The following is a 14,717-nucleotide window of genomic DNA, read 5'->3' on the forward strand; positions in this document are numbered from 1 at the left end:
AAACACTATTTTCCTGTTTTATCTTAAGCACAACATAAGTATGGAATACATTTGGAGTTAAATTTAGAGCTATCAGAGAACGTATATTTATAGAGAAGGTCCAACAACGGACAAGCGTGTAAACTGTCAAAAGCTAACAAAATGCGATGAGCGTGTTTCACCACAGCTAGCTAAGAAGGAGAAATCTTAACAGTGGCGCGTGAACAGAGCTGAGTATTTAATGAAAATTATGCTCAGAAATATACATTGCTTTTACAGACGCATGTTGGCCTTTTGCTTATATTTTTTTATATCAATGGCATCATGTTAATTGATATGATTATCATTTTGCGTATTTTTATGAATATATGCATAATTGATATATTCTAATTAAATTATGCTATTTTCAAATCAATAATTGTAGTTAATGTGCAATTAAGATATTTTTTTTAAAATATTTTTATTTTGTTTGATAATATATGTGAATATGTCTGTATGTATGCTATATTAAATATATATATATATATGTATGTATATTTGACATTCTATCATAATATCCTAAAAACAATAATATATGTAAAATACATTTCTTCATTTAAATTTTCATACGCATCTACATATTAGCACAAAGTTACATACATACAAATGTAAGTACAATTCAAAACGTGATATTATCATTTATCAGTAAAAAGTGTGCGCGCACTGCTCTATATGTACATACATATGTACATATGCATATGTGTACGACATTGTCGAACAAATAATGTATACACAAACCAACATATAAAATAGCATCATACATACTTATATGCGGACACATGTAAATATGTGCGTATAAAATTCCCACACAAATAATGCATACACAACATACATACTTATATGCGTTCACATATATGTAGATATGTCACCCGCAAAAATTACGAATATTGTTCTACAAAAACAACAATGGGTTCAAATAGCATCAGCGGCGTCACAAGTCAATATGGCAGCCAAACAGTCGATGCCCAAATTTGTAGAAAAATACCTAACAACAATATTTTCATTCATGAACGCAAGCGCACTTTCAACAGGCAAACTTGCTTCATTCATAAAAACAGACGCCGTAACATCTCCCCGAGCATGCCTTTGCCCACAAGCGTCTTTTCGCGACGATGGCAAAAGCTAAAAATCATAAATTGAACAACTTTCTGATGCTTCTTCACAGAAAGAAGTGACAAAAGTGGCAACATAGCCGTTGTCGATTTACAATATTTGTCTAAAATATTTTTCCGTGACTCGCAAAAATCTGCGTCGATATGTATGCAAGCTCACACACAAACATACATATCTACGCTGGTTTGCTGGCGAAGCTGGTACAGCGGCAAGGGAAGCAGTGGCAATTGGCGATCGTTCGTTTGTGTTTTCGGCACAGCTCGGATTTTCTACCAACAACACAATGTTGTGACGCGTCAGCTTTGGGCACATTGAAGTGCTGAACACAATGAGCGCGACCGACTGCAAGCGACATCTGTCAATTATTACAATACACACGTTCTTAGGGACACAGTTATTGAGGCAGCTGCAGAACTACATAACTGTGTCCATAAGAACATGTGTATTCTAATATTTGGCAGATGTCGTTTGCAGTCTGTCGCGCTCATTGTGTTCAGCACTTGACTCTTTGACTTGAAAGCAAAAAATATGAGCTTCGCCATTGGTTGTTCGCGTCAACGGAAATTTCGCATGAAGCATTGAATGTACATATTTACATACATTTGTTGCATGTAGACAAATTTACGAACATTATGCGTATGGTTCTTATATTTGTTTACATGCACACATAATAATACATACTTATATGGGCAAATGTGCGACCGCTTGGTCATTTAACATGATATCGAAAAATTTATTGACGAAAGCAAATATTTATTTCAGTATATTATTATACATATGAATGTCGTACCAAACCTACATATGTATATAAAATGCATAATTAGATAGTAATACAAATCTTATTGAATTATATATTTGCAAAGATTTTATGGAATTCATCATAAAATAGCTCAATTTTAAAATATATACATATGTACATACTTATGTGCTTTCATAACAAATATACATACATACATACATATGTATACCGATCTATAAATTACATACATATATGCAGCATCGTTTGCGCATAGTAAATATGCGAATCTGTAAGCGTACATTCCTTAACATTGGAATTATTATTTTTCTCATTTAACACTGAAAATGCTCAATTCTGCTATTTTCGTGTCCCCTGATGTTAAGTGGTGAAACACGCTAATAATTTTCTGTGGTGAAACACGCTCATCCAAAACAGTAAATATCCCAAAATTGAAATATCCCTAAATTTTCGTCATCGTGAACCTTCTCTATAAATATACGTTCGTTCTCTTATATCAGAGAACGTATATTTATAGAGAAGGTTCACGATGACGAAAATTTAGGGATATTTCAATTTTGGGATATTTACTGTTTTGGATGAGCGTGTTTCACCACAGAAAATTATTAGCGTGTTTCACCACTTAACATCAGGGGACACGAAAATAGCAGAATTGAGCATTTTCAGTGTTAAATGAGAAAAATAATAATTCCAATGTTAAGGAATGTACGCTTACAGATTCGCATATTTACTATGCGCAAACGATGCTGCATATATGTATGTATGTAATTTATAGATCGGTATACATATGTATGTATGTATGTATATTTGTTATGAAAGCACATAAGTATGTATGTACATATATATTTTAAAATTGAGCTATTTTATGATGAATTCCATAAAATCTTTGCAAATATATAATTCAATAAGATTTGTATTACTATCTAATTATGCATTTTATATATGTATGTAGGTTTGGTACGACATTCATATGTATAATAATATACTTAAATAAATATTTGCTTTCGTCAATAAACTTTTCGATATCATGTTAAATGACCAAGCGGTCGCACATTTGCCCATATACATACATATGTATTATTATGTGTGCATGTAAACAAATATAAGAACCATACGCATAATGTTCGTAAATTTGTCTACATGCAACAAATGTATGTAAATATGTACATTCAATGCTTCATGCGAAATTTCCGTTGACGCGAACAACCAATGGCGAAGCTCATATTTTTTGCTTTCAAGTCAAAGAGTCAAGTGCTGAACACAATGAGCGCGACAGACTGCAAACGACATCTGCCAAATATTAGAATACACATGTTCTTATGGACACAGTTATGTAGTTCTGCAGCTGCCTCAATAACTGTGTCCCTAAGAACGTGTGTATTGTAATAATTGACAGATGTAGCTTGCAGTCGGTCGCGCTCATTGTCTTCAGCACTTCAATGTGCCCAAAGCTGACGCGTCACAACATTGCGTTGTTGGTAGAAAATCCGAGCTGTGCCGAATACACAAACGAACGATCGCCAATTGCCACTGCTTCCCTTGCCGCTGTACCAGCTTCGCCAGCAAACCAGCGTAGATATAGATGTTTGTGTGTGAGCTTGCATACATATCGACGCAGATTTTTGCGAGTCACGGAAAAATATTTTAGACAAATATTGTAAATCGACAACGGCTATGTTGCCACTTTTGTCACTTCTTTCTGTGAAGAAGCATCAGAAAGTTGTTCAATTTATGATTTTTAGCTTTTGCCATCGTCGCGAAAAGACGCTTGTGGGCAAAGGCATGCTCGGGGAGATGTTACGGCGTCTGTTTTTATGAATGAAGCAAGTTTGCCTGTTGAAAGTGCGCTTGCGTTCATGAATGAAAATATTGTTGTTAGGTGTTTTTCTACAAATTTGGGCATCGACTGTTTGGCTGCCATATTGACTTGTGACGCCGCTGATGCTATTTGAACCCATTGTTTTTTTTGTAGAACAATATTCGTAATTTTTGCGGGTGACATATCTATGTATATGTGAACGCATATAAGTATGTACATATGGTGTGTATGCATTATTTGTGTGGGAATTTTATACCCACATATTTACATGTGTACGCGTATAAGTATGTATGATGCTATTTTATATGTTGGTTTGTGTATACATTATTTGTTCGACAATGTCGTACACATATGCATACATATGTACATATAGAGCAGTGCGCGCACACTTTTTACTGATAAATGATAGCACGATTTGAATTTGAATTCTATTTACATATGTATGTACATATATGTGCATACTTATGTATATGTAACTATGCTCTAATATCTATGTAGATGCGTATGAAAATTTAAGTGAAGAAATGTATTTTACATACAATTTTATTGTTTTTAGGATATTATGATAGTATGTCATACATATGTACATACATATGTATATAGCATATAAGTATACAAACATATTCACATATGAAATTATATTATAGTATCAAACAAAATAAATATTTAAAAAATAGCTCTTTTTCGTACATTAACTACAATTATTGATTTGGAAATAGCATAATTTAATTAGAATATTATCAGTTTTGCATGTATTCATAAAAATACGCAAAATGATAATCATATCAATTAATATGATTGCACATAAACGTATAAAAATATAAGCCAAAAGGCCAACATACGTCTGTAAAAGCAATGTATATTTCTGAGCATAATTTTCATTAAATACTCAGCTCTGTTCACGCGCCACTGTTAAGATTTCTCCTTCTTAGCTAGCTGTGGTGAAACACGCTCATCGCATTTTGTTAGCGAAACAAAACAAACAGTTTACTTAATTTGTACTCTCAAAATGTCCGTTGTAGATGGACCTTCTCTATAAATATACGTTACGGACACGGATTTTAATCCGTCCAAGGACTGTCTCAACTCGACACCTCTACGAAATTTGTCCAGAAATGTTTTTTGCCACTCCAACGACAACAACTCGTCAGCGATTATCTTTATGTAAGTAATTAAAGTCCATGAATTAATCATTTACATAACTATTTCTATTATAAAAGGTGTTTGGCAAATGAAGGAAGTTTAGAAATATTCACATCAGCATACTACTGTGGATACTATGAGCTATACTTGTGAAGTACTTTGAAACTTGTCGGTTAAATATTTACCCGGTAGAAAAAGGGAATTGTACTTTGTGTATCTAAAACCGACAATAAAAGATAGAAATCTAGTTTCTTTTTGGATCTTTTTGAAAGTACCCTAAATTTAGCTGAAGATTCCACATTGGCTAATAACGACAAAAAAATTCTTCTAGATAGTAGTAATGTTGTCCTTGATCCGTTTGTCATGGTTGTCATCAAAAGGAGGGTTTCTCTTCTGAAGCAGTTGCTTTTTTGTCATTGGGGGCGTTTTTTTACGAGGCGATTCCCAAACCCAGCGCACAACCCTGGGGTAGGATGGTTCGCCTTCTTACTTTAGCTCGCCTTCAAACGGATGTTTTTTAACTACCCAGAGGATGAGCTGCTTGAGCCATATAAATAATTGTTTCTGGCCACTCCCAAGTGAATGGAAATCAGAGATCTACACATGACTCTATCCTCGTTTTTAGTATTTAGTATGTATATAAATAAGCATTTATAGACAATTCCAACTTAGGGTTAAAAAGCTGAACTCATGTACTAATCCTATATCTTCTGCTTAGTTTTCTTTCAGTAATTATAAATATTATCTTCTTTGTCTTTGCAGGAAATTCACTTTCATCAAGACCAGTATTTTTTGATTGGCTTGACTACATTTGTAACTACAATTTGAATTTGCCTTCCTAGTGATGTGGTTGACTCCGAGGTTAAAGTCCTACTTTCACGGAAGTAGCGTGCAGAGAGAAACAAAATGCCACACATCATATTTTTCTATTTCGCGACAAGCTTTGTAATTACATCTAAAAATCCGTATTCACTAGTCCCTGGTTTCTGGCTCCACTGTGAATGACGGTCAGTGCTTGTCAGAAGTTAGTTGCGACCGAAGTCTAGTCTGTTGATGCTCCTAGGAGTCGATTCCGCCCAATGCAGGTGATTGAAGAGATGATTTCTGCGAAAGCACACCAGCAGGAACTGCTTGGAAAGGAGTTCATTATGCTCCTTAACTGGGAGCAAACGGGTGTCCACAGGTGTTTGATAAGAGACATCAAGAGGCATCATGTCGTAGTTCGGAGTGCAGTGTTCTGACAAGTTTGGAGCTTCCTCGTCTGCGTTTCACTGCATACAGGCGACTATATTGGTGCGGCATAGTTAATAACCGGCGATTGTCTTGTCAGTTGCTAACTACGTTTCTTTGTTCTTTCCTCATGTGCTGCTCGCTAGGGACTTGAGGATATTGTTGAGGCTCCGAGGAGAGAAAGGTCGGAGAGATAGCCATTGCCTTTGGACACATGCCATCGACTCCATTCGTTCATTCATTCCTGACGTCAATAACTTGAAATCATCAGCGTACAAATTGGTAGAAAACCCCTCTGTTGGTTGCGGTAGTTTCGAGATGTAAAAGTTAAGCAATGGCAGGGAGAGGACACCACCCTGCGAAACCCTTGTTTAATTATTGTAATTTTTTTTACCTCGAAATAGTACGGATTATTGACGACCTCTCAGGTAGTTCATGGCAGTGTTTAAAAAACTGCAGTCGAATTAGCAGAAGTCGCAAAATATAAGCTATTCGGTGCTTCGACTGTGTGCAACATTCTAAAATAAGCAATTACTTTTGCTTCTGCTTTTGTAAAAATCAGAAGTCGCAGTCGCAGCACAGAAAATGGGTCTGGCAGTGAACGAGGGCAGAACGAAATATCTCCTGTCATCAAACAAACAGTCGTCGCAGTCGCGACTTGGCTCTCACGTCACTGTTGACAGTCATAACTTTGAAGTTGTAGATAATTTCGTCTATTTAGGAACCAGCAGTAACACCACCAACAATGTCAGCCTGGAAATCCAACGCAGGATTGCTCTTGCCAATAGGTGCTACTTCGGACTGAGTAGGCAATTGAAAAGTAAAGTCCTCTCTCGACGAACAAAAACCAAACTCTATAAGTCGCTCATAACTCCCGGTCTGCTGTATGGTGCAGAGGCTTGGGCGATGACAACAACCGATGAGTCGACGTTACGAGTTTTCGAGAGAAAAATTCTGCGAAAGATTTATGGTCCTTTGCGCATTGGCCACGGCGAATATCGCATTCGATGGAACGATGAGCTGTACGAGATATACGACGACATCGACATAGTTCAGCGAATTAAAAGACAGCGGCTACGCTGGCTAGGTCATGTTGTCCGGATGGATGAAAACACTCCAGCTCTGAAAGTATTCGACGCAATACCCGCCGGGGGAAGCAGAGGAAGAGGAAGACCTCCACCCCGTTGGAAGGACCAAGTGGAGAAGGACCTGACTTCGCTTCGAATATCCAATTGGCGCCACGTAGCGAAAAGAAGAAACGACTGGCGCGCTGTTGTTAACTCGGCTATAATCGCGTAAGTGGTGTCTACGCCAATTAAGAAGAAGAAGAAGAAGAAGTCGCAGTCGAAGCATTGGCCAAAATCATGAAAGCAACGAAAAGCAAAAATCATCAGCAGGCCCCGCTTCTCGTTTTCTTGCTTCTGATTTGCTGTTGCTTTCAATCGTAGACGAAAGTCGATGCTGTGGCAGGTGTCGGCTTTCGGAAGTCGTCAGCAGTCGAAACCTTAAAAAAGAGGCATTCGATAAGACGATATTGCGCGGTGTTGTACAGTATGAAGGCTAGGCCTTACTCAAGATCTTTACGTAAAACGTTGAAGCCTGCACAACTCAGAAGATCCTTGCTGCAAGGCGTTGCTCCAGTGACGACAAGCTTACGCTAAGACTTACCAATCTAAACGGGGTTAGATCTCCGCAATAACAATATGGATGGCCGGATAAAACTCGTGTCAATTCCGGTGCGTTGAACCGACTGTTGTGGGAATTGCTGGAAATTTTGATTTTGAATTATGTTGAAATCACTGAAACCGTATCGAATGCCCCTATTGCGGTTTTCAACCCGACTTGGTCGAATTGAAGTTAATGCCCCTATTGCGGTTTTCAACCCAACTGCATTTCAGTCGAAGTTTAAAAATTCGGTATTGCCAACTTCAACTCAATCCGTCAAAAAAATTGCGGTTGAAGTATGATCTAACTTCAACTTTTTTTGGTATTGCGGTTTTCAACTCTGTACAAGTGGGGTTGACTAGTATATAAATAAACTTCAACTGCTTAATAGCAGTTGAAGTTCAACATTCGTGCAGTGAAATACAAAAAAATATTAAAGAAAAATGGAGGACGGGTAAAATAACTATTTTAATTAATGTTAAATTAATTTTAATTAATATTTTTTTATAAATTTTTAGAAGAAATAAAGTTGCAACAAAAAACCAATTCGAAAAATTGGTGGAGTTAATGGAGAAGCTTCCAGAAGTAGGAAGAGGAAAGCCACCATTTGGAAACAATAAATTCAAATTGAGGTGCAGCGCCTCAAAATTGGTAAATTAAAATCTTCGCAAAGATTTTAATTTTTTTTGGTTATTTAAGACACAAAGTAATATTTTTTTTATTTTATTTTTAATAATTCTGGAATGAAGTGATATTTTATATTTTTGTACCATAGTTTAAGTTTACCTTAAAAAATGAAGTGATATTGTTATTTAATGAATTTATTTAAATAAAATTTAAATATATGCCTGAATAAATAGCACATTAGAAATAATAAATGAATATTTGAATGAATTATTGCGAATTATTCGAGCCGTATCCTCTTCTTCTCTTTCTATGTCCAAAATATCATTGGTCATTGTAGTATGTGAAGTAGATGGTATTTCTTCCGGAGATTCCACTTGAAAGTGTTGGCAAATATTGTGCAATGCGCAACAAGCATTCACAATTTGCGTAGCCTTTTCGGGAGTGTAATGTAAACGTCGTACAGATAAAAGAAATCGAAATCTACTCTTGAGTACACCAATTGTCCGCTCTACAATATTCCGGGCCTTTGAGTGTGCTGTATTGTAGCGTGCTTGGGGTGAAGAAGCTTCCGCCAAGCGATAAGGCGTCATTAAAAATTTGTGCAGAGGATAGCCAGCGTCGCCTAAGAAATTACATTACTCTAATTATTTATCAATAAATACGACAAAGTCTTACCCAAGATCCAAGTGTTATTCTGTATGTTTTTCTGTAAATGCACTTTCAAATCGCTAACATTGAAAACAAAAGAGTCATGATTTGCGCCTGCATGCCTAGCATCCACATACCGAATAGACATTTTATAAACACAAAGCTAAAAATTTTAAGAAATTATACCATTTTGTTTCTAATATAATTCAGATTTTATACATACAATCATCACGTTTAAACTGTAGTAGCCCTTTCTGTTAAGATAAAGATGTTGCACTTCTCTTCTTAGTGAAATTATGCGAACATGAGTTCCGTCGATGCAACCAACTACTCCCGGAAAGCACTTTTTGAATAAAATGAAACTTTTGAAGCGTTTTGCTCCTCCTCAGTCATTTGAATTTTAATCCATTGGGCACAAATACGTTGTTCAATTATATTTAGAACCTCTTTAATTACTAAAGATATCGTAGCTTGCGCCAACCCAATGTTAAAATCATTTCCACTGCATTTTTGATAACCACCGTCAGCAAGGAAACGCAGAGTTGCGCATAATTTTAATATATAGGAGGTATGGCCGTTCCTCGCACACGTTTGTGGAAATGTTCCTTCATCTCATTCAGTAAAAAACAAAATGCTTCTTTATTTAATCGAAAATAACTTATGAATCTGCAACAAACATTATTAAAAAGCAATTCAATTGTGAAAAAACTATGGCTTACTTTGCATTTGGAAGCTCCAATGGATTTGAGTGATCACGAAGGCTTTTTCGCATACGTAGCACATTAATTTTGCCCCCAGTATTTTCGTCATTGTAATATAAATTGTCGCGAGCGACAACTGAATTCAATTGTTTAAATATGTCGTTTACAAAATTTTAGCTGTTTCACTATCTGTCAAATTTCCCTTTCTTAGGTTGGCAACGCCAATCATACTTCGACTGAACTTAGTTGAAGTTCGCAATACCGAAAAAGAGTTTGATTGATCTGAAGTTGAGTTGCCTTAACTTCAATTCGACCAAGTCGGGTTGAAAATCGCAATAGGGGCGTAAGGCAATTCAACTTCAGATCAACCAAACTCTTTTTCGGTATTTGCAAACTTCAACTAAGTTCAGTCGAAGTATGATTGGCGTTGCCAACCTAAGAAAGGGAATTTTGACAGATAGTGAAAGAGCTAAAATTTTGTAAACGACATATTTAAACAATTGAATTCAGTTGTCGCTCGCGAAAAAGTGAACAAACACTAAAATAAATAAAAAATGGATATAAGTTTTGATTTATATTACAATGACGAAAATATTGGGGGCAAAATTGATGTGCTACGTATACGAAAAAGCCTTCGTGATCACTCAAATCCGTTGGAGCTTCCAAATGCAAAGTAAGCCATAGTTTTTTCACAATTGAGTGGCTTTTTAATAATATTTGTTGCAGATTCATAAGTTATTTTCGATTAAATAAAGAAGCATTTTTTTTTTCTGAATGAGATGAAGGAACATTTCCACAGACGTGTGCGAGGAACGGCCATACCTCCTATATTAAAATTATGCGCAACTCTGCGTTTCCTTGCTGACGGTGGTTATCAAAAATGCAGTGGAAATGATTTTAACATTGGGTTGGCGCAACCTACGATATCTTTGGTAATTAAAGAGGTTCTAAATATAATTGAACAACGTATTTGTGCCCAATGGATTAAAATTCAAATGACTGAGGAGGAGCAAAACGCTTCAAAAGTTTCATTTTATTCAAAAAGTGCTTTCCCGGAAGTAGTTGGTTGCATCGACGGGACTCATGTTCGCATAATTTCACCAAGAAAAGAAGTGCAACATCTTTATCTTAACAGAAAGGGCTACTACAGTTTAAACGTGATGATTGTATGCATAAAATCTGAATTATATTAGAAACAAAATGTTATAATTTCTTAAATTTTTTAGCTTTGTGATTATAAAATGTATTCGGTATGTGGATGCTAGGCATACAGGCGCAAATTATGACTCTTTTGTTTTCAATGTTAGCGATTTGAAAGTGCATTTACAGAACAACATATAGAATAACACTTGGATCTTGGGTAAGACTTTGTCGTATTTGTTGCTAAATAAGTGGAGTAATGTAATTTCTCAGGCGACGCTGGCTATCCTCTGCACAAATTTTTAATGACGCCTTTTCGCTTGGCGGAAGCTTCTTCACCCCAAGCACGCTACAATACAGTACACTCAAAGGCCCGTAATATTGTAGAGCGGACAATTGGTGTACTCAAGAGTAGATTTCGATGTCTTTTATCTGTACGAGGTTTACATTACACTCCTGAAAAGGCTACGCAAATTGTAAATGCTTGTTGCGCATTGCACAATATTTGCCAACACTTTCAAGTGGAAGCTCCGGAAGAAATACCATCTACTTCAAATACTACAATGACCAATGATGTTTTGTACATAGAAAGAGTAGAAGAGGATACGGCTCGAATAATTCGCAATTATATTATGACTTCCCTCTAAATAATTAAAATATTAAATTTCATTTATTCTTTCTAATGTGCTATTTATTAATTCATTTATTTAAATGTTATTTAAATCAATTCATTAAATAAAAATATCACTTCATTTTTAAAGTAAATTTAAACTATGGTACATAGTTACAAATATAAAATATCACTTCATTCCAGAATAATTAAAAACAAAATAAAAAAATGTTGCTTCGTGCGTTAAATAACCAAAAAAAATTAAAATCTTTGCGAAGATTTTAATTTAGCAATTTTGAGGCGCTGCACCTCAATTTTAAGTGCATGGAGTTCATGCGCCTCGTTTGCTTTCCTTTCGTATATCTCCATTTTTCTTTTTTTTAATCTAAAGCTTCTTTTTGGAGAGTATAAGATTTAAGTATGTTCAGTTTTCTCCAACTATCCAATTTTTTTGTAAATTTGCTATTGCGTTTCAGCCTGGGTTGAAAGGAGTTGCAGCCTTTTGGACTCCATGCAATTGTTCGCCCTCCTTAACTGAACTCTCCTGGAAGGAGTCGGGCGTTCCTGCATAACTGGAGTGGACAATGGCAAACGTTCAAGGGACATATCGGCGACAGTAGGAGGTATATTCTCCACACCAAATGCTTGCCCACTTGGTGCAACTGCTTCCCTTAATTGAATAAGCTGGGCCACGCTCTCTTCCACTGGGCTCAGCGACTGCTCTTGCGACGGTCCACCACCAGTCGCAAGGTAGTTATTCCTGTTGTTGGCAAGTTTTTTCTTTAGATTTGCCTTATAGTGAACCCACACCTAATAAAAAAATTTTATTTTTAGTTAATGGGCCTAATCATTGAATCCGTTTCGATCGAAATATGGTTCGAGATGATCGAAAAAATTTGCGTTGAAATCATTGAAACCGTATCGAAAATAAAATTTTCGATCGAAGTGAACTCACTTACCGACTTGATAAAATGCTTTCCGCGGCACATAGATGTCGCTAATTTCAAATCATTGCTACCGCAATATCGAAAATTTGTGTCGAAATCAATCCGTTGGTGAGTGCGTTGCGGAATTCTTACAAAAATGGATAATTTGTAAGTATTTTTAAAAACAATTGCTAATGACGCAATCATTTATATTTTAAATTGATATTTTAGAGATAAGAGACAAAAACACACCAACAAAAAAAAAATTTGAAGTAAGTGAAATGAAGCTGCACCCCGACATAGCGAAAGGATTTTCGCAAAGAGCACCAGGCGAATTGAATCATTTTTGGGAAGAAATTTCAAACAAATTAAACGCAGTAGATCCCCCAATCAAGGACAGAACTGAATGGAAGAAGGTATGAAAAATCACCATTTGTATATTATCGGAATTAAGCTACCTAAGTTATAGGTTTGGACAGATTTCAAGTTTGCGACGAAGAAAAAAATGGTCAAAAATGCAAAGCAAATTTCAGGAACAGGAGGTGGGCCCTTCAGCCAAATTTCTTTAAGTGCACTGGAAGAGGAAGTGAGTGTTATTCTATCACTCAATGCATCAGCGGAGGGATTAAAGGGCATTACAAGTTTTGGATGCTCAAAAGAAAATATTCCGGAAGAAATACCAACAACAAGTACTCCCCGCAAAAGACCGGTTGAGTCAATTTATTCCCAGCCTGACATTGACTTGATTGAAACGTCATATATGACTCCTGGCCAGACCATAGAATCTAATGCAGATGCTGATGTGTTCTGTACCCCACATAAAAAGAGTAAAATAAACAAAATGGGTCTTCTTACAGAACAAATAAATATTCAAAAAAAGATGGAGGAAAATGTATTTAAATTGTTAGCCACGCTCTTTAAACATCAAAAAGACTATATCCAAGAAAGTCCGACACAAACAGGTGGCTTAGGAAACTAAGTGAAAATGAGAAGGATAAATTGAAAGAAATGAAGCGACATAATGCTGTCATGGAAAAAATAGCCTTTGATAAATTGGAAACCAAAAAAAATTCTAGAACTGGAACTTGAACATTTAAATAATCCATAAGTTTTTATTATTAATTCAAAATATTTACATTTTAATGAATTTTTACGTTTTAACTTACAGTGGATCACAGCCAAAATGATGCAGCCATCTGAGAAATTTTAAAGCATGCTTAATAAAAAATAAAAAGCCAAAACTTGTTTGTTTATGAGTGCCAATTATTAGTGGCAGATGTATTTTTTTAAATATTATTTTTAAAACTCACATTTTACACTTATTTCATTTAATAAAATCAAAAAAAAACGAATTCAGCCTTAAATTTTACCTCACAGCGAAAATGATGCAATCTCTAAATAAGCAAATACATAAATAAATAAATAGATTTTTTTTTAACAAAACTTAAATTTTCGGTTGATCAATACTTCGTAGGATAACCTTTGTTATCTATGACAGCTTTCATGCGCCTAGGCATCGATTCTACCAATTTGTTTGCGTAGTTTGTGGATATTTTGTTCCATTCAGCTTCCACAGCAGTTTTCAGATCAGCCTGATTTCGAATTTCATATTTTGGAATCTCTCGCTCCAAAACTGACCACAGATTCTCAATAACATTTATATCTGGAGATTGTGCTGGCGGTTGTACCACATGTGGGCAGTTCCAAATAAGCCAACTTTTGACAACGCCTGATTTATGCTTTGGATCGTTGTGCTGGTAGAATCGAAAACCTTCTCTAATATTTAATTTTGAGGCACTTTGTAACAAATTTGCTTTTAAGATATTCAAATACATAGTTTTATCCATAGTACTGGCAATGAAAGCCAAATTTCCAACACCAGCAGAGGACATGCAACCCCACACCATTACATGCCCTCCACCGTGTTTTACAGTGCTCCGCAAATTCTGTGGATGAAGCTCTGTATTTGGCTTTCTCCATACGTAGCTCTTACCATCTGATCGAAAAAGGTTGAATTTACTTTCATCTGCAAAAATTACGCTAGTCCAGAAGCTTTCATCCTTATATAAATGCTCTTTAGCAAATTTTAGTCGTGCACTTCGATTTTTTGCGCTGATATATGGCTTATTACGAGCTGTGCGTCCATTGAAGTCGGCTTCCCTAAGGATTCTTCGCACGGTTTCCGGGTGGCACTTCTTTCCGAGATATTTTTCCACATCATTTGTCAATGCTGGAGCACTTAAATGAGGGTTTTCCCGCATTTTCCGAACTATCCAACGAGAATCAACTTCATTAAAAATTTTATTATGGGCCTTTTTAG

General features: G+C 35.9%; 1 protein-coding gene and 2 long non-coding RNA genes across 4 annotated transcripts; 2 read left to right on the forward strand and 1 right to left on the reverse strand.

Annotated features, from left to right (window-relative positions):
* The first annotated feature begins 4,762 nt into the window (after positions 1 to 4,762).
* LOC126766779 (uncharacterized) lies at positions 4,763 to 8,623 on the forward strand. The gene is made up of 3 exons (XR_007668956.1): positions 4,763 to 4,871; positions 5,613 to 8,199; positions 8,264 to 8,623. It is a non-coding gene; the product is annotated as an uncharacterized LOC126766779 (long non-coding RNA).
* Positions 8,551 to 9,576, reverse strand: LOC126766778 (putative nuclease HARBI1). Its single transcript, XM_050484493.1, has 3 exons — positions 9,244 to 9,576; positions 9,048 to 9,183; positions 8,551 to 8,994 (listed from the first exon to the last, which is right to left on the reverse strand). The coding sequence occupies exons 1-3, from the start codon at positions 9,247 to 9,249 to the stop codon at positions 8,582 to 8,584; spliced, it is 555 nt and encodes a 184-aa protein (XP_050340450.1). The 5' UTR covers positions 9,250 to 9,576; the 3' UTR covers positions 8,551 to 8,581.
* A 441-nt stretch (positions 9,577 to 10,017) lies between these two features.
* On the forward strand, positions 10,018 to 13,457 carry LOC126766780 (uncharacterized). Of its 2 annotated transcripts, XR_007668958.1 has the most exons (6): positions 10,018 to 10,887; positions 10,948 to 11,081; positions 11,948 to 12,221; positions 12,306 to 12,565; positions 12,629 to 12,813; positions 12,867 to 13,457. It is a non-coding gene; the product is annotated as an uncharacterized LOC126766780 (long non-coding RNA). The 2 variants fall into 2 exon arrangements; XR_007668957.1 differs by lacking the exons at positions 11,948 to 12,221; positions 12,306 to 12,565; positions 12,629 to 12,813; positions 12,867 to 13,457 and adding an exon at positions 11,135 to 11,597 and having other exon boundaries at positions 10,049 to 10,887.
* Positions 13,458 to 14,717: the final 1,260 nt, after the last annotated feature.

This window comes from Bactrocera neohumeralis, unplaced genomic scaffold, assembly GCF_024586455.1.
Source record: "Bactrocera neohumeralis isolate Rockhampton unplaced genomic scaffold, APGP_CSIRO_Bneo_wtdbg2-racon-allhic-juicebox.fasta_v2 ctg2519, whole genome shotgun sequence".
NCBI lineage: Eukaryota > Metazoa > Arthropoda > Insecta > Diptera > Tephritidae > Bactrocera > Bactrocera neohumeralis.